Source organism: Hipposideros armiger, unplaced genomic scaffold, assembly GCF_001890085.2.
Source record: "Hipposideros armiger isolate ML-2016 unplaced genomic scaffold, ASM189008v1 scaffold_0, whole genome shotgun sequence".
NCBI classification, from domain to species: Eukaryota; Metazoa; Chordata; class Mammalia; order Chiroptera; family Hipposideridae; genus Hipposideros; species Hipposideros armiger.
Window position 1 is genome coordinate 465,440 of NW_017731350.1, and position 22,417 is coordinate 487,856.

Sequence of the window (22,417 nt, forward strand, 5' to 3'; positions counted from 1 at the left end):
GGACAGAGCCAGAACTGGAAGTAGAAAGCTTCAGAGAGACACCTGGAAGATAATGGATGTGGCAGGCTGTCCGTACAGTTCTTCTGGCTTCCCAAACTCCAGATGGACACACTGTCAAATTGGTTGATTGAAGCACCATTGCCAAGGTGTTCTCAAATCCCCAGCACATGGATATGGCTGCAAGTTTGTTTCTAGGAGACTCCAGGTCAGAACACCACCTTCCCCTTTGCAAGCATTAGCAGAGTTGCCACCAGCTAATGAGGAAAACAAGACCCTAGTGAGCAAGTTCCATGACCATGGGGATGTAAGGAAAGAAAATGGAGGCAGACAGTAGAGAGAGCTTGGATTTGTTTTTCATGGGCTTTTTGGCTGTCTCTTAAACAAATCTGACCCTAGGTATAAGCTTGCCCTTTTCGGTCCCAACTTCCCTGGTTATAAACTATATGTTTGGCAACTTCTCTGAAAGTTATTAAGTTGCAGCAGTAAACTATGGGAGGCCAGAGAATTTCAGACAAAAGTTATTGCATCGGTAACTCAGAAACTAATTCCTAAAGCTCTTGACACATTTATCCAGAGGGCCAGTGCCAATACAGAAACGGAAATCATTGTCAAGGGCCCCTGTGTACCTGGAATTAAAATCCATCATCCTCAGAGCAGAGAGCTACAATTTTGGCGGAATATGAATAGTCATGCCTTTCACCATCATCTCTCCTCAAAAATAAGGTCCTTTCTTTTTCAGAAGACCAAGAAAAATTCTGCTTTCTTTTTTTTTCCTTAAGAACCCCTCGTTTACATTTTCTTTTCAAATATTTCTTTCTTTGACAGTCCCACATTTAAACCAAAAGGCCTCCTTGTCCTTATTCAATTGCACTGGTTTTATTTTGGATAGAAAACCTGCTGGGTACAGTAACAGAGAACAAACTTTACAACAGCAATAATCCCTTCTACAGCATCTATTGTGGGAAACTTAATACACTTTTATTAAATGGCTGAGGCATTGGCTCCAGTGATCTGAATTAACTACAGAAGAGCATACAAAGGGAACAAAACTACCTTCTTCATTCAACAGACTCCCGCTGCATGCCCAGCAGCATGGCAGGGACCAGAGACTCACACTGTCATCCAGGAAAGCCCCGTTGAAAGACCATCGATTGCCTTAGGGAAAGCCTTCACCCTGAAAGTTAGCAAAGCCGAAAAGACTCGATGAGTCCCAGTGTTGCAACCAAATGGAGAATGAGCCCCTGGATTCACTGTTGGAGGATTGACAGCATGCCTCAGTTTTAAATGTACGTGTACTTTGACTCAGGTTCTAGAATTTGTCCTCAGGCAGTATTTACATAAGTACACAGGGTTGGCTTCAGCATGATCATAAAGAGGAAAAATCAAGAGCGATGCACAAATCATTAAAAATGCAATCACTGAACTGGTTATGTAATCTATATTTATTGTCTCATAACAGTAAAACATACCGAGACAGAGCATTGAGTGGCAAAGTGCAATCACGGCATAAGTAAAATTCTAGCTGAAAGGGTGTTCGCTGAGGTGTTGACTGTGGTTATCTCTGAATAATGAGTTTCTGGGTGACTTTTATTTTTCTTTACCAACTTTTCTGAATTCTTGGATTTTTAACTTTGTTATCTTGAGCTTCACTTTATATTTGTGGTGGAGGGTGCTTTAAAATGTTTTTAATCAGAAAGCTAGTCTTTCCCTAAACTCCTTAGCACTCGCACTGCCAACGTAAACCCAACCTAGTGACATGGTGATGAATTCATGCATGTACAGTAGTCCCCTCTTATCTGCAGAGGATATGTTCCGAGTGGATGCCTGAAACCATGGATGGCACTGAACCTGATGGATACTATGTTTTTTCCTATACAGACATATACCTATGATGAAGTTTCATTTATAAATTAGGCACAGTAAGAGATTAACCAATAATAAAATAGAACAAGTATAACCATCTACTGTAATAAAAGTTATATGAATGGCTTTGGGGCAATGACTAAGTAAAATCAGGGTGACTTGAACACAAGCACTACGATACTGTGACAATCGATCTGGTAACCTAGATGGCTGCCGAGTGACTAAGGGGTGGGTAGTGTGTACAGCATGGATACGCTTCACAGAGGGACGATTCACATCCCTGGCAGACGGAGCAGGACTGCCCGAGATTTCATCAAGCTGCTCAGAACCACATGCAATTTCAAACTTATGAGTTGCTGATTTCTGGAATTTTCCGTATAATATGAGTAACTGAAATCGCAGAATGCAAAACCATGGGTGTGGGGGAGACTACTGTATCCATATATCAAAGCTCATCCACGTATACACTTTAAGTCATCAAATTGTGAACTTTTAGTATGTGCAATCCATTGTACATCAATTAAACCTGAAAAAAATCTCTCTAAAAGGAAAGAAAATAGGTAATCGTCCATATAATTTCCATTCTCCCCACAAAATTGTCAAAATAACTGTACTTTTTTTTAAACAACCTGAATCAATGCTGGAAAGTGAATCTGATGTTCCAATCAGTGACGGGAGGCTATTCTAAGAGGTTAAAAGCTTGAGTGAGGTGTAAAAATGTTCATTTAGCTTATTCTCGGCTCTCCCACGGTGTCGGTGTCCTTGATTATAGATGGATGCAGACCTCACCGTGTGACCTGCTTTTCTCTTTTTCTGTTTTGCACCTTTTTGCAGAGTCCACGTCAATCTTAGGTACCATTTACCCCAAAATACATGCTTCGGTGCACTTTAATTTTCCTCTGGTGAATAAATAGCCCTTGTTCGCTTCCTTTAAGTAACTATAGAGCAAACCTGAGGACTCTAAAGACTTTGGGATCAGATAAAATTCTGATAACCAAGCATTCTTTCCAGAGATAATTATGAATAGACAGATAAGTGTTTTGAAGACTATTCCTTCACACTGCAGCCATGTTTCCTTGAGCATATATGCCCTTTTCCTATAGGACTAGCCACTAAAATAGTCCAAACATCTGTAATTGCCTAAAGAGAATAACATAACAAAAGTAAATGAAAAAATAAAGAATGGCCACGGTGGGTGTGAGAACTTGCTCTCTGAGTTAGCTGGATAAGGAGGAAGGAAATGCTATGGGCTGCCCACGGGGGTCACACTCCTGAGAGCCACTGAGGGTTTCCTCTCCTGCTGGCTGGTGCCCTTGAAGAACGTGGGCCTTGAAGTCACGGCAGGAGCAGGCCCTCCCTCCAGGTGAGGCCCGCTTCTCATCACTCTTTATGCTTTTCCCCTCTGCTTTCCCACGCAACCAGCTGGACCGTGCTGCAGGGAAGAATCGGACGCCCGGAGAACCCATTCCGAGTGGCCCTGGAATACATCTCCAGTGGAAACCGAAGCTTGTCTGCCGTGGACTTCTTTGCCCTGAAGAACTGCAGTGAAGGTATGTGAATCTGGCTTTCCCCTTCGCTCCCTGATAGCGCGTTGCCTTAAGTGTGTCGATAACCTGCCGCCATGATTGGCTGGGAATGTGCACACTTCTACAGAAAAGTCTACAGTGTTAAGGGGCTTGTTCGGAATCTTATCAAGGGCTCCATAGCCCCGCTGATCAATTTTCAAAGACTGAGTGTAACATTTTACCTGCTTAACTTAAAACTTCACCAAATAGAATATAGTCTTTATTAGATAACTTATTAGCTTAAATTCCCTGGCTGCCAAATGATTTCAGCCATATGTATCTGTGTGTGTGTGTGTGTATACATATATATATATATATATATATATATATATATATATATATATATATATATATATATATTTAACTTTTATTGTGGAAAATTCCAAGTGTGTACAAATAAGCAGAATAATGCAATGAACAAACCCTCATATACCCTCAACCCAGTTTCAGTAATTATCAACATCCTGCCATTTTTGTTTCACCTATAGCTCTACCCACTTCTCGCCCCACCAACTTGATCATTACTATTATACTTTGTTTCTCCTGAGGCAAAACTTACAGCTAAGTATTTGTAATGATTTGGTTTAAGCTGTTATTAAGGGACAACATGGGAAATGGTTATATGTCAAATTTCTCACTTACTTTGTAAAGACCGTTAGAGCATGGTCCAGTGTCATTGAATTCCTTTTGCATTAGTCTCACATTTGAATTTATTTCAAGAGAAGGCATCTCTCTCTGGAAGCATAATTTGTTGATTTTTTTTCTTCTTTTTGCCTTTGTCGCCAGGAAGCTCTGAACTAAATACCATACTCGAGCACAGTGATCATATCTGTATAGTCTTTGGATGAGCTTATTTCCCCCTCCCTCTACAGAGTTTTTGATCTTCTATTCTTATTTTCAAGATCATGTTTTATATGTATCTTGTATTAGATATTGCCTCAACTCTGATTGGTAAGCAGGATGAAATGGGTCCTCAATTGATACATGAGGTTGATCTTTCCTTGACTCTTCAGAAGGCCTAGGATTAATGGCATAAACATCTTTTATTGTTTCCCACATGTAAAGGGAGAGGAGACTCTTCAAGAAAAAGTTGTTTTCATTACTGCTAGCCTCCTGCTGGGCCTGCCTCTGCCCGGAGGTTCACTGGGGGGGGGGGGGGGGAGTGCTCCCCTGTGCAGTGGAATCTGTGGTCTGAGGGGCCCCAGAATGCAGTGTGGGTGGGAAGGAAGGCTGTGTCAGTCTCAGACCGAAATTCTCAATATAGACTGTTCGTGAACAACCATGAAGGCCCATGACACACAGCCGTCTGTTGCACATAGAACCCAGGTTCTGAATCTCGCGCCTCGTGGAGCTGGTGTCTGAAAGCGACTCCCTTAGGTAGGGAGCTCCACTGATCACCCAGCTTCTTATGCTTCTGTGGCACTTCATTTATTGCCGGCTTTGCAAGAACTTTCACAAAGTGTCGGGGTTTTTTCTTCGATCAAAACTGGTTTATGTGTGGGGAAAAGAAAAATCGCCATAATGTGATAGATTGAACTTCAGTTCAAGTTGAAAAGGTGGTTAACCTGTGATGTGAGGCAATGTACGAGAAACATGTGGTTTGGGAGAAAGCCAGGAGCTTGTACAAATGTTTCCGCACTCACGAACTTGGGGATTTGCGAATGTCTCTGGACATCATCAATCCTTGCAGATGTCAAGGGTCTGTGTACCGTCCAAAAGAGGCCATGTGTTGAAACGAAGCCAGCTAACAGGAATGTGACAGGGAGAAGGTATCAGTTCCCAGAATTGACCTAATCTCATTTGAGCAACATTAGGAAAAGGGAATAAGAGACTACAAACCTCCAGACATCAGGCCCAGGACAATTACACCTGCAAAAATTCTTTTTCCCTTTGATCAAGGGGTTGTGCAAATTTTTTCTTCCTCACCTCTACAACTCTCCTTTACCTACAAAATTCTTCCTCTGTAGCTTATGTTGCATTTGCAGTGAATCGGCTGTAGAGTTTAAAAGACCTGTTTTTTGTCTGCTTCTCTACTCCTATGAAACCAAGAGAGTTGACCCCTCTAACTTTCTCTAATGATCCAGAAAGTGTTTCCTTTGGCAGGACGCTTTCTGAGGGGAGAGTGAAAAGAAGCCTGCCTCTGACTCCCTAGGGAAGGTAGATTGGCCAAGAGACCTAAGAATATAACTCCTGGTCCAGCTACCTTTCTTCAGAGGCTCCAGGTCCCAGAACAGATGGTCTCCATGGGAAGCAGATGTCCTCTGTGCTCCTTCTCTGGCTTGGACTCCTGTGGTCACCAAGGGATGGGAAGGGGTCAGGGTGGCTGTGTAAGGCAGGAAGCAGAGAAGAAGTGATCCCAGTGTTTCCTGAGAATGTCTAACTCTTCCTCCCGTAGCGGAATGAAGTCAGGCACACATCAGTTGGTGTGGACAAGTTGCAAACATAAGAAGCACCCTGAAACTATACTCACGGATTTAAAGAGAAGGAGTTATTTTGGAGGCCTACTCAAGGCCTATTTGATGGAGACAAATTTGGTTTTTGAGATCATTGCTTTGGTTAGGTCACGAAGGGGAAGAGATAAGGGAACAGAAGCTGTATCTTTGAGAAGAATGAACAGGGCTGGTGAAATGCTAACCAGGGCTGTAGATGGTCTACAGGATGGCTGGTCTGTTTTCTGACGGTGAATTGGTCCCCTCATATGAGGCACAGGCAGAGGATGAGGGGAACATATCTGTAGAACCCCATAGCTCTTCCTTGGCCCATGTGAAGAGAGGTGCCATTTTGGTTAATCCAGAGAAGCCTTACAGGGGATTCTGGAACAGCTCTCCCTACATAGGAGACGATTTCTATCTGTGGGTATCACCAGAGCAGAGTCCATGTCTCTTTCCTCTCTGAATCATGACACCTATCACAGGGTATAACTCTTAATAGGTGCTCGGTTAATAAGCAATAAAAGCTAACATCAGTGGAGCACTTACTATGTGCAAAGGCAAAAACATGTGTGTTTTCTCATGTGAGCTTTATAATAATGCTACATATTCAGCAGGAATAATGTCACACTACCCATGAGGGGTCATTCCCTAACTTCTCTAGCTCAGAAAGCGGGATGGGGGGCCATCCAAGGTGATAAATGCAGCCTCACCACCTGAACACCATAAAACATATGTCCCAAAAGAGTTGGAGATGCACAGATAGCTTAATCTCTCTGGGCCGAAAATGAGGGCATTTGAACCAGATTCATGGTCTTCAAATGCTTTTTAGAAGCTGAACCTTTAATCCAAACAAAGTCTTATAGAGAAGCCCAGTTTTTATAATTACACAAGCAGAGCTGCCCTAGAAGAAGTGAGGGTGGGGGACTCAGGACCCACATACTCCGCAGCCCTTGACACCCCCTTACACACATGGTGTTTTATGAAGTACAGTTTGAGAACCCCTGGACAGTCTGACTTTCAACTCTCCCATTAACTCCAGTTCTTTGACCTTATAATTCTGTACTTATATAAAATGTGAAAGTCAAAAATAGTTGTATTAACCATACCTCCTTTAAATGATTAAAACTAAGCACAAAGCTACTATACTTGGAATATGGGTTGTTTTTGCAAGGCAGGTTCTTGTCCTGGTGGGTCCTGGCTTTGAGATGCTGGGTATGGAGCTAGTATGATTGCTTCTAATAAAAACTGTGTAGCGCCTGCCAGCCTTGTCCCCTCTTCTACTCCACCAAAGGCAATGATGGGCAGTCGAGGATGTCCTCCTTAGGCCAAGAGGGGACAAGAGGAAATGAAGGCAGCTGAACAAACAGATTTTAATCTTTGGCCAGCCATGTGGAACCAATCAGCCTCTGGAGTAGGCTCCAAAATCCAACTGGGTAAAATCAGGGATAACCTCATAGGCTCCTGGCAGCTGGGCCCAAACTGGGCACTTTCTGTTCCAGCAGCAGGCAAGTCCCCAGCAGGATCTTCAGTCTGTCCTTGTAAAACAGAGGTTTCTGTGGCACTCTCTCTTGGGGATGCCAACAGGAAAGTCTGCCTAGCAGACTCATCCATCCATCCATGCATTCATCCATCCATGCATGTATTCACTCATTCATTCGGCAGATACTGAGCAAATACTGAGCGGAATGCATGCTGACACTGATGTAAACATGCTGCTCCTATCTTAGGGCTGAGTTTTGGTGTGGTGGCTTTAAGCTCTCCATTCTTCTTTGGTGCAGAAACTGCTCCCCATAGGGCATCCCTGAGTTACATTTAAATTGCACCAGATATTGAATAGGTGCTCCGTTTGGAGCAATGTCTTCCTCCAAACTAGTGCCCACATGCCTTTCTCAGAAAGTCCATAGAGCGAGCACTGATGCAGCAATCAAGGGATTTAAGTTCCCTTGCCACCTCTTATTCGCCATAAACTATCCAACTCTTTAGATCAGAAGGGACACTAAAGGTCTCCCCCAGAACAAGCACATCATTTTTTAATTTAAAATAGGAATAACAATATGTCCATGGTTCTCCCAAATTTGACCTTGATCGTGAGGGTCAAATGAGAAGATGGCTGTGGAGGTGGTTGTAGATGATGCCCTGTGCTACCTGACTTTGCTGGGCCTCACCTGGCTGGAAGCCTTTAAAAACAGAGCTGTTCCCTGCATGCTGCTTGGTTTCTTGTAGAGAAAATACTATTCACAAAACAAATTGGCTTTTCTAATGCCTCCTGCAAAGCTTTTGCAATTTAATGATAACTAAATGCCATGGGGGTGATGAGAGCTATAGCACTGCCAACCTGAGACTGGCACAGAGGTGGCCTCACCTGGGTTGGTCACCTCAAGAAACTGAATCAGCTATGCAATGGTGGGATCTACTGCTTGGAAGTGAAAGCCATGGAGAAATTGTAGCCACAGTCTCGTGGCCTCACTTTTCTCATTGTGCCCTCCAGGTGGACCACTCCCCTCCCTAACTCCCTCTTTCTAAAACTTCCTACCCATAATTTCTCTGTGGATTGTGTTTAGAAAATAAGCATTAAAATGATGATGTCGTCTAGCCTCTGAAATCTCTTCACATTTCACCAACCACCTCCCCACTTCATGCCTTTGTTCTAGCTATGCCACTAGAAGAGTCCTCTCCCTCTGTCTTTCAGTCTATCTTTCAAAGTCCTGCATTTCTTTCAAATGTCAGTGCAAATACTATCTTCTCTCAGAAGTCTCAGCTCAGAATTCTTTCTATATGTAATATAAATATATTTCTATTTGTAACACAGTCTACTTCTTTCCAGAGTTATTTATGTATCTTACTTGGTAGATGCTGAATTCCTGGAATCAAAGACTGGGTTTTTTGTTTTTTTGTTTTTAATCTCTGTATCCCAGTTAGCAACTAATGGTGCTTTTCTCATGATAAGCACTGAGTGAAGATATTCTTATTACAAAGTAGGAGAGAGGTTACAGGCTTTGGAATCAGAAAGAGTGGAATCCCAGCTCTATCACTTACCACCCTTTTGAGCTCATGAGTTTTTTAGAATCTGTGAGTTTTGATTTTCTCATCGGTAGGTGTGGATAATAATGCATAATTATAGATTTGGTAGGAAATTAAAGCTGGTATTGTGTGTGGAGCCCTCGCACAGTGCTTGGCACAATAAATACCATCACTTTCTCTCCCCTGCACCCCCTGACTGAGCTGAATGGCCTCATTCTGGAACCAGAGCTGAAAAATTCTGCAGAGCTACTCCAGGGTGTGTCTACAGGTTCACAACTCACCTTTCGCTTTCTACCTGGGCCTTGTTTGAACTGTTGGGCTGAAGGAAAGGTTACCCCATTTTTAGCAGAGACCCTGATCTGCATTCTGATTTTAAAGGCAGCGACTTCTCTTCCCCCAAGTCATTTTTTTGTTTGCAACAGGGTGCATGCAATCCACTGTGCCACGCAAAGGAGTAGGACTTTAGAATCCTGTGGGGGTGGTTGGAGGCCAGGGTAGAACCCAGAAGTCTTTTGACCCATTTATCACTCAGCCTTCCTCACGCAGACGGAGCCCAGGGTCTCAAACTAGCAGGCCCTTAGCTGGTAGAACAAGGAAGAGATTTTGTTGTTTCCCCCTTTCCCTACTGATGTAGAGCTGCTGTTGGCAGAGACTTCCTTACTCTGGAATGGCTTATTCATAACCTAATAAAGCCAGTTAGAAATGCCCCACAAAGTGCTTAAGAACAACCATTGCTTGGGCGACTATTTTGAATATTCAACCATTGGAAATTGCCCAGAAATGGGGGTAAACCCAAAAGGTTTTTAAATAAAAATAAACAAGGGACCAGTGTGCTGAGGTCGTTGTACTCCCAGAAGAAAATTATTTTCAAATTACAACTATTAATACATAACAGAAATAATTGAAAGGATTAATCACACTAAAATAATTGGTCTATTTTACAACTAATTTGGAGCAATACTCAGTCATTGACATCAATGTCTAGTGGTAAAATAGTAATGAATTTCATTCTCTAATGTATTTATTTTATTAATGGTACTAAATGGTGTTATTATTGCTTATAAATATTTCATAACTTTTAATTCATTGAAGTGTTCAAAGAATTTCCAAAAGTATTTATTAGTTTTAAATCATCCTTAGTATTCAATATGGGACTGCAACTCTGCCTGAGTAATTAAAAAAAAATTATTGTTTTGGGTAACGGGAGTCTCTTTGAATGTAAAGGATTAAACCCTAGTTATTAATGAGGCTGCCGTTCCAGCTGGTGATGAATGAGGGCCTTGGTGAGGCTGTGTTCCCTCTTCGGGTCTCTAAGGACCCTCGATAGCCGTTCCTTAAAATCTGTGTCTATGAGGAGAACAAGGTGGACCCGGATAAATTAATTCCAGAGATGATGAGAGAAATATCAGTTTAGACATGGGTTTCAGCCCACCCCCTTCTCCCACACCCGCTCCATCTTCCTAAAACAGCTAACAGCAGAATTCATACATCCCAACCTTACCTCCCCTCTGTCTCTTTCATTTTCTGATAGAGGCCCTAATGAGTGAAATGGGCAAAAAGATGCGACAGAAAGGAAAGCAAGGGACGCTGCATCATGGACAGCGGAAAGAAAATAGGGTTGGGACAAGAAAAACAAGGGTTTGAACCCTGCGTTGTGTGGGTGCTGCATGTCCTTTTCATCTTGCAGTACGAGAGAATGCCTGGGTAAAGTGAAGACAGTGGTCCCTACCCTGGGGTCTGGTGAGGATTAAATGCGATAGTGTGTGTGTCCTGTGTGACACACTCCTGCAGCCTGCTGGGAAATCAAACGGGTAGTTCTGCCGCTCCCTGAGTTGGAGCGTCTCATGGTAGTGTTGACCCAGTGGCCTTGGCAGCTCTTAAATAACCATGGTACAAACCACTGATCTGAATCATCAGGAAACACTGGATTAACAGCGAATGCACAACTCCGGGGCTTGATGAAGTCTAAGGCCTTCCCTGGGACAGAAGGGATAACTGTGCTCTCGGGGCTCTGCCCCACAGGCCTGTGACCAGGCTCCCGGCACTGCCTCCGGAGCCCTGGAGCCTTGTCCACACAGGTACTAGCTAAAGGCATTCGGCTGTGGGCAAACTGGAAGGTGCCAGGATCCAACAAGTGGGTTGGGATAAAGTGGGGCCGGTGCTTCTCACATTTGGATGCTTAGACCTCAAAGATGTGTTCTGAGAATGTGCAAAGCCACAGAATCAACATGATACATCTTTCCAGACCTTCAGTTTTACCAAAAGATTGCAGTGGAGGAGCATTTTTATATGAAAACTAACATGGCTATATATTGGGCTCCAGTGAAAACTGCACACAAATTTTAAGATAAAATATGTGCTTTAAAGACCTTTTCTGCTCATAGTAATCCCCACATTCTGTGAGGCGACTCCATCCTTCTCTGCCATTTGGGGCACATCGGAGAGGGTGTTGGTGAAGCGCCACTCCAGGGGGACAGAGGGACATGGGTAAGCGAAGGAGGTACAGCCAGGCCTAGCACCACCCGCTGGAAAGCTGGAGCCAATGAACAGGGATCCTCCCATTACAAGCCATAGGTGGGTGGGATGGCACGGAGAATCCCAAGGTGGCACCAGAGACCAGCAGTGGGGTCCTAATCTACCAAATCAGACAGAGAAGGGCTCAGCTCCTAAAATTGAGGTACAAGGTCAGGGCCAGACTAACCAAATATTAGATTTTAAAGTCCCCTGTGCATTGGCTTTAAGCGTCTTAAATTTCCCCAAGGACAGAATTGACATCAGAGTTTCTGTTTTGTTTTGTTTTGTTTTAAGGGGGACATAGAGAGGAGTACTAAAGTTTTATCTGAAGATCTGGGAGACATTTTACTTCCTCCCTGCCCACGCCCTTGGACAGAGCTCCTCAAACCAGGTGCTGTGAGAACCGGACGTCGCAGTCCTCAGAGGTGGAGGACCCTGAGCAGGGGCTGAGGGAGTGTTTGCTAGCTGATGGGCATAACTGGGAGAACAAGAGCTTGCACTGCTGGGATACGATGCTTTTTCTCTTTTTACTCATGGCTATTTTGAAGATGTGGGCATTCTCTGTCTGCAAGTTATGCTGGAAGCACAGTTTTGTGGAACTTTAGTTTGCCTTTCTAGTTGTGATTTGTATGGGGAGGAAGCATGGGGAGACAGTGGCTCAGCAACTGCCCAGGAGGCCCCACAATGCACAGCTTGCAAACCTCAAGGCCAATGGTCCCTGCGTCCCTCCTTTCCTCCATTCCAACCTTCCCTTCAGGGATTCTCTGAGCAGCATTTGGGTGGATGTACAGTCTTTTGGATTTTGCTGCTTCTGCTCTTTCATTTAGCTCTTAGCCAGCATTTTGTGTCTGTAAAACGCTTAACAAACATTGACTAATTATCCCTCATTAATCATTCATGCAACTGGTAGACCAGGGTCTTATCATTTCCTTCAAGAACAGGGGTGTAATATCCTGCCTGGATCCCAAGTCACATGCAGGGGGGTGATGAGGCCATCATAGCAGCACTGGGATCCTCCCAAGCTCACTGGGGGAGTGGGCCGGAAGGTGGACATGGGCTCTGTGAGGCTACAACCACGCTAGGATGCCTTTTTGTTCTAATGAACAGGAAGGACGTGCCATATCGCTGGCCAGTGGCAGCTGAGAGGCAATAAGCTTTAATTAGAGGCTTCTTCCTGGAAATTCACTTGGACATAATAAGTCTATTGTCTTAAAAGGCCCAGAGAGGTTGAATGCCTCAACTTGCTTTTGCTTTTATAAGCTGATCCTTTCAATCATTTGTGAAATGTAAATATAATGAAAACAGTGGCTCTGATTAGCTCCCCAATGCTGTAAGGACAGGCAGCCTGGGTCAGGAGGCAGTCTGTCTGTAGGTTTGTGGTTCAGGAACACAGCAGGGCAGGTGAACAAGCAGTCAGAGCTGAGAAGAGCTGTAGAACAGAGAAAGGGTCACTTTGGTCTGGGGAGGGCTGGGAATGGAGCAAGCTCCCTACACTACACTCCCCAGAGGTCAAGGAGAGCGTGTGAGTAGCCCAAAGCCTCTGTCCTGTGGACTTGGGCTTATGAGACTGTAAAGCTGGGGTGAGAAATTCCTAGAACTATATTACGTAGATTAGAACAGAAAGCAGAAAATTACAAGTACAGATGTTCTCTATTTTCCTTCTTAGCTTACCATCTCAGGACTGGGATCTTTCTTTCCTGCCAGTGCACAGACACAGAGACTTGCTGGCTTTCACACGCTCTCTAATATGTATATACTAACGTTGGAGGGCTGTCCTCTCGTCCATTGTTTCTGTACTAATGTGTGTACATACTAATAAGTGTATACACCAACGTGTCCTCCTGTCCATTTGCTGCCATTTTCCCTCTCGCACGGCCCTTTTGCTCATTTTTCTCCCCATCCCTTCCCTGTGGCTGTCTGTAGTGCCAAAGCGTCTACTCCATTCACAGTCATATCATTTGTTTACTCTGTGATAATAAGTAGGTGAAGGCATACACACCATTTCCCTTCTCAGCAGTTTGTTTTGGCATCTTGTGGACAGACTCTCCCTACGTTTCCACACTCTCAGCCTCTCTTTCCTCTGCTTCTCCAGACTCTGGATGTCTTTTTCTTTTGGCTTGTCTGGTAACTCATTCTCACTTCTCAACTTTCTTCCTCTCTTTACATGAGGCGAAGAGAACCGGGTCCTAGAACTGGTCACTTGATCACGTTGGCCACACCTCAGTTAGCAGTGAAGCCTGCCCTGCTGTCCCTCCACGCAGAGGCCTGAGGCTCTGTACCCAAGAACAAGAGCTGAGATGGTCAGATTGGCTGGCTGCACAGGGGCCGGATCCAGGGCGTGCACTTGTAGAATCTTCCTCTTTTCTTCCTTACTCTAAGCATACACTTTCTCCTCCTTTTTCCCTTCACCTATTATTCCTCCCTTCCCTTTATGTGCCTGTCACTCTTGTTAGGAGACCTCACCCCGCTCTCCCCGCCCCGCCCCACACACACACACACATCCACACACATCCACATGCACACACACACTTGCAAGCACATATGGACACATGAACAGTGGGGCTTTTGTGGGCCATTTGGACATGGTGATGCTACTACAGAGGGCCTCAGCGGCCAGACCACAGCCTTCAGTTGGAGAGTGAGGTCTTACCTAAGCTCAGGTGCTCCCTGGTGTCCATCATATGGCAAGGGCAGGCACCTAGGTTGATAAGATGGCCCAGCATTTTCCTCTGGGGGTCAAGAAATTAAACTGGAGTGAGCTCCTGGGTAGTGGTGGTTGCGGTTGCACTCAGTACATGAGAAGCTACTGGAAGCTAGGGAGAAGAGTCTTGAGAAACCTCTCCTCAGGAAAGCACAGAGTCTAAGCTCATGGTATGCATGGAGGCTTTCTCTTTTGTCTTTCCCAGTCTTTAGTAGTCACATTGAACATTCCAGCTTACCTTGGTTGGACTCCAAGAGTTTTTTCTGGACTTTGGCCAGGGTTTTAAAGGATTTAAACATCACTCCTAAAACTAGATTGATGATGGCAGTAGTGATCCATAGGATTCTCCAAGGAAATGACAAATCTCAGAAAAAAAGAGAAAGAAAAGAGGCTATGAGTTCTAGCCACTCCCCTGGCCATGCGCCAAACTTGAAGGTTCTGAGCTTGCACTGACTAAGGAAGGTGGAACCTCTCCACCTGGTAACTGTCCAGATGCATAAACTGGGTTCCCCATCTCACCACCACCTAGTAATGGGACTCTGCAACAGAAACCCATGCTTCCAGACCAAGGCTGGGTAGTGTATTAAATAACCCAGACTCTTTGAGATCTTTTTAAAACTCATATTTACATTTTTGTGTTATTATAGTATCTGGTGCAACTTCGTCAGAAGCCCCAGTGACCTATGAGGTGCCACCATCTCTCATCATTGGCTGTTGCTTTTCAGAGATAAAAACAAACAAACCAAAACAAACCCCAGAAATCACAGTCACCATTTGATGAGATATTTTGTCAGGTGTAGAACTCCCCCTGCACCACCCTCCACCCCACCCCACTCCCAGCCCAGCCCTTGGTTCCAGGGTATAGACAACCCATTCAGTGAGGTATGAGGGGCAGCTCAGTGCTCTCTCTACAGAATCCTAGCATGGCTTCATAGAACTCAGGTAGATTGTTCAAGTACCACAGCCTGTTTGACTTTTGCTTGTCTTATTTTTCCCTCCTGCTAAATTGCAAGTCTTCCACCTCATCTCTACATCCCTAACACTTGGCTGAAAGCCTGGCACCCAATGGGCTCCATGGATTTTTGTAAAGTGTTGAGTGAGTGAATGAATAAATGAGTCAAGAAGGGGTAGAGTGGGACAGTGTCTAAGAATGCACAGTGGAAAATTGAGATTAGTAGCTAGAAAATGTAAACAAGGCAAATACATCAATATTTCAGGTGATTGCAGATATCTACATAATCACTTAAGGAGATTCTACTTCATAAGTATAGGCAAAGACAAACATGCCCAATCTCATGAGCTTAAATTCCAGATTCTCCCCTGCCAAAATGATAATAATAATAATAATAATACTTAATAATACCAGTAATAGCAAGTGTGGGCCCTCCAGTACACACCATCTAGAAACCACTTCCCTAAGGCCCCAAACTCTGCCAGGACTACCCAGGGAGGTGATTAGAGATGTACACAGCCCCATGTGATTGCTTACGGTGGAATTCTGTCACTGCTCTGAAGATGTTACAACAGAACGAAACAGCAAATATACTTGCATTCGCTGTATTTTATCAACTCTCTTGCCTTCCGGGGTTTCAGTTAAGAATACAGTTCTTCACTTTTGAAAATCACAAGTTTCATATGATTTAGCATCTGGGAAGGGCATAAAGAATTTTTTTTCCTCCCTCCTCCCTCCTAATTTTACAGATTAGCAGGCTGAAGCCCAAAGTTAAGGTTCTATAATTACCAAGTGGCCGGGTCATAACTTTTTAACTCCTGTTCCATTTTTCCTTCAACCTCATCCTGCTATTTCTCAGCTTTGGGAAGATTAGAAAGTGGCACTACTCCCCAGGGAGCCTCATCCTGGGTGCTCACCATCCAGCACGAGCCCAGCACAGAACAGATGCTCAGCCCATGGTCTTAATTGAAATAAATGGAATACATGGCACCCCAATAAAGTTTTCAATGGGTGATAAGCATACTGGAAATTTGTATGTCAGCTTCTTTTTACAAAGAGAGGACCAGCCCACACCCAGGACAGGACACGCTTAAGAAGACAGCTTTGGCGGGAGGAAGAACTCAGACCAGTTGTGATAGAAAAAGAATCGGCCCATTGGAATGGATTTTAAGGTGCTTAAACATCATATAAAGAGTGTAAATCTTACAGTCTCTATGCAAAAATTACAATTAAACTTAACACAGCTCTTAGGAGAACCCCTCACACACACACACACACACACACACACACACACACACACATACAATTCCATTGATGGCAAACAGCTTAATCTAAAGTCAATTCTTAAATTCAACTCTGACATGGGTGTTTTCTTTATCCCTGTTGGATGGGTATTCTGACAGTTCAGAATCCTTCCCTGTTCCATTCTCCTTCCCATTCCTCTGGGGAGTAAAAAAAATGGAAAGGCTTTTGTGCCACATTGTAATGGAAGAGCTGTCCATTCTGGCCTCCTCATGAGATTTACTCTCTGTTGGTCTTCTTCGGTCATCAGGCAATCCCCATCAGCATGACTGAAGGAGTCCTTGCTTGCAGGTCACCTGGTCCACATGGATCACTCCAGCTCCTTCCTCAAGGCCTCTACAGGCCTGCCCACACCCTCTCGGCCACCTTTGGGCCCCTGCTGGAGAGACACAGAGACTCTCAACGCTCCCATGCTGCGCTGGGTTCCAAGGCTCTCTCAACCCACAGACTCCTAGCTGTGCCCTCTACTCTCCTCATCTGTTGAAGAGCCCAGAGCTAACCCTGGGCACACATGTCTTCTTGCTTGCAAGTCCCCTTAAACTATCTAGTCTGTCCCTCCTTCCCCCTCGCCCACCAGGCCAAGTCCCAGGTAGGAAATGCACAGAACTGGTGGCCCTAGCAGGGCCCCTCACTGGCTCTCCTTCTCTAACCAGCCCCTGACCGCTGCCCTCAGCCCCAGCTCTCCCTCTTCCATATTTCTAGGAAGAGCCTGGCAAAGACCCCTGAGTGGGGGCTTCAGTTTCCTTGACAGTAAAAACCAGGGCACATGAAACAATGATAGTTGGCTCTTTCCTCAAGGACAGTGTGTCCTTCATAAAGAACTGGCAGGATTTCTATCAGATTTCTATCCTCTTAGTGCAAGCATGCCAGAGCTTCCAGCTTTCCTAAGCAGTGCCATGATGCCCACATGAGCCAGCCTCCTGAGCTGGCCCTTCCCCAGCTCAACTCCTGCCCTCATCTCAGAGAAGTCTCCACAATTTCTCATGCTGCACCATTTCTCTTTCCAGGAGGAAACAGGACCACATTCCTGAAACCAAAGCCTGTCAGCCAGGCCAGGTGTTATTGTTACCCAAGCTGGGCATTTCTTTTGCTGGTGTCTGCCATGGAGGTCAGGTAGCTATCTTAGATATATACTGGGGGTTCCAAAAGAATGTATACAAGTGGACACTTTGGTCAACGTTGCTCAAGCAGTAGTTTGCCATAATCAGAAGTGTCTGGACAGAGCCAGCCAAGTGGCACATTGGTTAAGAGTTGGCTTGGGACGCCAGCTCTGAGCAGCAGGGCCCTGGTTCAGATCCCACATGAGGGCTAGTGATGCTGCGTCCTCTATAGCTAAGATGGTGAACAACAGCTCTACCTGGAGCTGGGCTGCCGTGAGTAACCGGCAATGGCGTAGGCTGCAGCCCCTGCTGCAGTGGGCTGCCATGAGCTACCGTGAGTGGCTAGCAGCCAGCGTGAGCTGCCAAGAGCTGCCATGAGCGGCCATCCAGAGGCCAGAGAGCGACTGCCTCAGCCTGGAAGAGCGCAATGATAATACCAACATGGGCCAGTGAAGCGATGTCCTCCACAACTAGACTGAAGAACAAAAGGACAGCAGCCTTGTCTGTTCCCCTTCCTAATTCCTCAACGCTATTCCCCTCCCCCAATTTCCCAATAAAAATGTTTTAAAAAAAACAAAACAGAAAGAAAAAAATAAAGAAGTGTCTGGATGTTGATGGTAACTAACCCCTTTGAGCACCTCTTATAATTGCAGAAGTCAAACGTGACTTGTATTCATCTTTTGTTATCGGTATATATTGAGTACTACAATTTTAATACAGCTTTCCTTTCTTAAAATGTGTGTACATTTTTTTGGCTCCCTCTGTACATATCTGGATTGCAAGCCTCCCTTTATTTAACCTCTAATCATGAAAGACTCCAATTTAATATAGAACATGAGCTCAGTAATATTTAGATTTTTTCCTATTTTGAATCTGTGTTCATAGCCCATAATAATGTGGGACTGTGGGGGTGAGTGACATTTTTAAGGACTTAGATTTATTTCAGTGAAACTATTAGAAAGTTTCGTAATCTCACGCCCAAAACAGGAGAAAGAAGGAAGTTCCCTACGGGAGGGCGTGCCAGTTCTTGCCAGTGTTACCCCAGTTTCAAGCTAAGGTATTATAGTCTCCTGATGCGTTTTACAGACAGATTGCAATCTGGTTTCCACTATACACTTCTTAATAACTTTTCTGAAGAGATGACTGAGTCTGAATTGTTGACTCAAATTGTACCCTCTTTCCAAGAATCCTGCTTTCAAAGGTGGACATGATGAAGTGAAGAGTCATTCATTTCAATTTTTTAAATGTGTCCATCACTGAGGTCCTGGGCTTGTGTACAAAGACTATAAAAGACACAGTTCCCTCCGACAAATAGACTGAGAAACCTGTATGTAGGCCAAGCCAACTACAATGTACAGAACCATGCAGTCCTGCCCCTCAGATGCAGAGGTGGTAGCGGCCCAGTGAGCTCATAGACCCAGAGCGCACTTCTGGGTGGAAGGGAAGCTTTCATGAGGGTGTGAGAGACGGGGCCAGGTGACTTCCACCTACACTTTCAAGTCAAGAGCCCAACCTTTTAGGGGCTCAGTGATGTGAGCTCAGAGAGGCACCGCCCATGGAAAAGACCATGCTCCAGATATGCTGTTTTCCAAGGAATAGCTCAGCAGCGATGGATGAAGTCCACCTAGGAAGAAGGAAGCCAAAGCGGGGTCTTTGCTCCCAGGGAAGAGACGTTCCCAAGAGCCACTGATTTATTGTTAATGCACACCCCAGGTTCTGCCTGAGACGAGACCCCCACACTCTTAGAAAAATGTCCTAGATAGCCAGTATGAAAGGGAAACTGAGGCTAACTCACTTCTACTGGGGACTCCTAGAGAGGAAAAGAGGCAGGTGCAAAAGAAAGAGAAGCAGAGGAACAGGAAGAGGGCATGGATGTTGTTGAAAGCCTTCAGACAAACATCTTTCCCCAACATGGTGGTGATGTGAGGAAAATACCGGGTAGGGAGTTAGTTGTTGTGGCAACCCATGTAAATGGGAACCAGTAGAAGAGAAATTGTATATGCCAAACACTTGCATTCTATGTGGGGGGTTTTGGTTTTTTGGTTTGGGGTTTTATTGTTGTTTTGTTTTTTTGCATCTGCTGTTTGTTGGCACTTTGGTGGGTCCTGGACAGTATAAAAATGAAACCAACTAAACCAGGTTTCCTGGTTTAGACTTAGAGAACTTAGTCTAGTGAGTAAGACAGACATGGAAGGAAGTGATTAGAACACAGTGAGATGAATGCAGGTAAAGTTGTTTCACAGTGCTGCGGAAATATGGAGTATGGAGTCACTAACTCAGGGCCTTCGTAAAGGAAGATAATTCAATACAGCTATAGAGAGGGAGCTGCATTAATAGAAGAGCACAGAAATTCTCATCTCATGAAGGCCCTCTAGTTCCATGCAGCCTCCCTGCCCCTTCTCCCCTCCCCCCAGTAGAATTGATCCACTCCCCTTGCTGTGCATACACCCCTCATATGATAGTCTTTCCACACCTTGTCACACCTTAAACACTCTGCCTCCTTCTAATATACTGTAAACTCCTTGCATGCAAGGACTATGTTTTATTCATGTTTGCATCTTTAGCACCTAGAATATTGATGTAGAATATTGTGTGTCAGATTGTTCCTTGCTAATAAGTATTGGAAGGAAAGAAGGCAAGAAGGAAGGAAAGAAGGGAGGGTGAAGGAGGAAGAGAAGAAATGAATTTCTTGAACTGCCAGCATTTATTTTTATAACCTCTTGTATTTTATACTCCTTCCATAATTCCTTCTCCAGGAGTTTGTTTCCCTCATTCTCTTCTAAGTCTTCACCTTCTCATCCATGCCTGTGCCCTCCTCCTCCCCTTTCATCTGTTCTCCGTTATTCTCCGCTCGAATTTCTCATCCTTCTCTAATTTCCCATTACTTTGGTGGGGTCAGAGGTCTGATATGGGTCATGAAAAACAATGAAGTGAGGAAAGGATGAGCCAAATAGAATTTGTTGCAACGGCAGCCAGTCTTCGTAGGCTTTAGGTCAATGAGGGACAAAGCCAGGGCCAGTGCCTCCACGGCCTTTACTCTCTGGGGTTGGCGGCAGTGGATAGGCCACAATACCCAAAGATCATGTGACTAATCTGTTTTGAGAGTTTCTAGCCCAAAGCAAGTCATAGAGACCCCAAGCAGATCCCACGGGAATCTCCTATCCCAGCCTCCTCACATTACAGCTTAGGAAACCCAGGCACCAGAGGAATTAAGTGACTTACCCAAGATCACACAGCAAGTCACAGCTGAGCCAAACCCAGAACCCAGGCCTCCTGACAACCAGTCCAGTTTTTTCCCCGCTATATGCACTGCCTCTCACCCTGGCGATCCGTTTCCTGCATGCTAGGATTGATACAGCTGACATGCACATACACAGGAGTCATCCTTCCTGCTGAGAAATGCATCCAGTTATGAGGAGGAAGGTGACAGCTGTTTAATAGCAGCTCTGTGGGATGGTTCTGGACTTAGAATGTGGAATATTATCTCCCGCTAATGCGTTTCGTTAGAGGAGACGCGGAGAAACAGAATGTAATTACCCAAACGGCTGCTTTTCCTGGATACTGAAACTAATTCTCCTGCCCTGGTGAATAATGCTGAGGGCTCTTTAACAATTGGTTTATGCCCCGTCTGAAAGCTGTCACCACTCCTAATAGCACAGGGACCTGTTTTGCCAATCAGGGGTATCGATTTGAGACTGCCTCAGAGATCAGCCCACGGATTCATCAGTTTCCTGAGGGTTCCTGAGAGAGTCTCTCCAACAAGGAGGATCCTGGGAGACGTCGCTGCTCAGCCTCTGACAGCATGGTTTCCAGGGGACCTCCCTCAGATGTGGTCGTTCTCCACTTCTCTTCACCTCTTTCGGAGCCCCTGGCAGCCTATTTGGTTCCAAGCCCCAGTGAAAGGGGGTGGTGGGGCACAGGGAGTGGGGGTTTAAAGAAACACTCCATTCTTAAAAGAACCCAGAATAGGTGGGATTCCTACCACCTCTCTTTAAACAAACCTCATACACAAGCATCTCAACTATAAACCACATAAATTAAGCATAATTAATTCATCTCATCAACCTAGAAGTAACTTCTCCTCCTCTAAATGTCTGCAGGCTTTTATTTTTACCACCAATATGGTACTTACGTTTTACCACAATTTCTAGTTATTTGTGCTCCTGTCACATAAGATTGCTCCTCTTTGAGGATGAGTCAATAAATCATCTCCGTATTTCCGCAGCACCTGACACTTAACACAGAACCATACACACGGAAGATGCCCAATGAATAAAACCTTAACGTGAAGTAACTGACAAAAACATGCTTAAAACATGGCTTTAAGGAAAAGTATTCATCATGTGTAGGGGTGAGCCTTGTGTAAGAAGCTCTGGCTCATGTGCACACGCCCTTTGCATTTCGCACTCTGCAAAGGCCAGCCAGTTGGCTACACACAGGCTGGACCTGGGATGGGGGAGGATTGGCCGGCCAAGTTCAAGACAGTGTGCAAATTCTGAAGCAGCTCCTGATCCAGAGAGAAAGAAAACAGAGCCACTCACGCTAAAATGGAGACTGGGACCCAGAAGACTTGCTCATGGCTGTGTGGACTCTGCCCAGTAAGGGAAGGTCAGTAGACAGCAGAAAGCCAGAGACATTTGAGCTAAACCAGAAAAGCTGCAACTCATGACTTTAAATCTGGTCAGGCTCTCCGACAATGGACACTTACTGCCCTGGACATCAGAAGGGAGTCGAAATGCACGTCTTCATTCTCAAACTGATGGGGAAGCATTTGGATGAAGTCTGCAAACACATAGGCACCACCAAAGGACCAAGCTGCGTAAACTCTGTGTTACATAGAATTTTCTCCAAGGTGAAGAAAGGAGATAAGAAGGTGCTGAGACCACCCAATCAGCCCATCTGCTCGGGAGATTTTCAGTCCGGGGAGGAGCTGGATGGTGCTGGCTGCCTTCTGGGAGGTGAGCTGG

General features: G+C 44.9%; 1 protein-coding gene across 1 annotated transcript in view; it reads left to right on the forward strand.

Annotated features, from left to right (window-relative positions):
• The first annotated feature begins 296 nt into the window (after nucleotides 1-296).
• The window catches only part of LOC109390905 (ALK tyrosine kinase receptor-like), a 60,095-nt gene continuing 37,974 nt past the window's right edge, over nucleotides 297-22,417 (forward strand). The window contains exons 1-3 of the mRNA XM_019657991.1: nucleotides 297-304; nucleotides 2,698-2,715; nucleotides 3,286-3,413. Of these exons, the coding sequence (XP_019513536.1) occupies nucleotides 297-304; nucleotides 2,698-2,715; nucleotides 3,286-3,413 (154 nt within the window). The remainder of the gene's footprint in view (nucleotides 305-2,697; nucleotides 2,716-3,285; nucleotides 3,414-22,417) is intronic.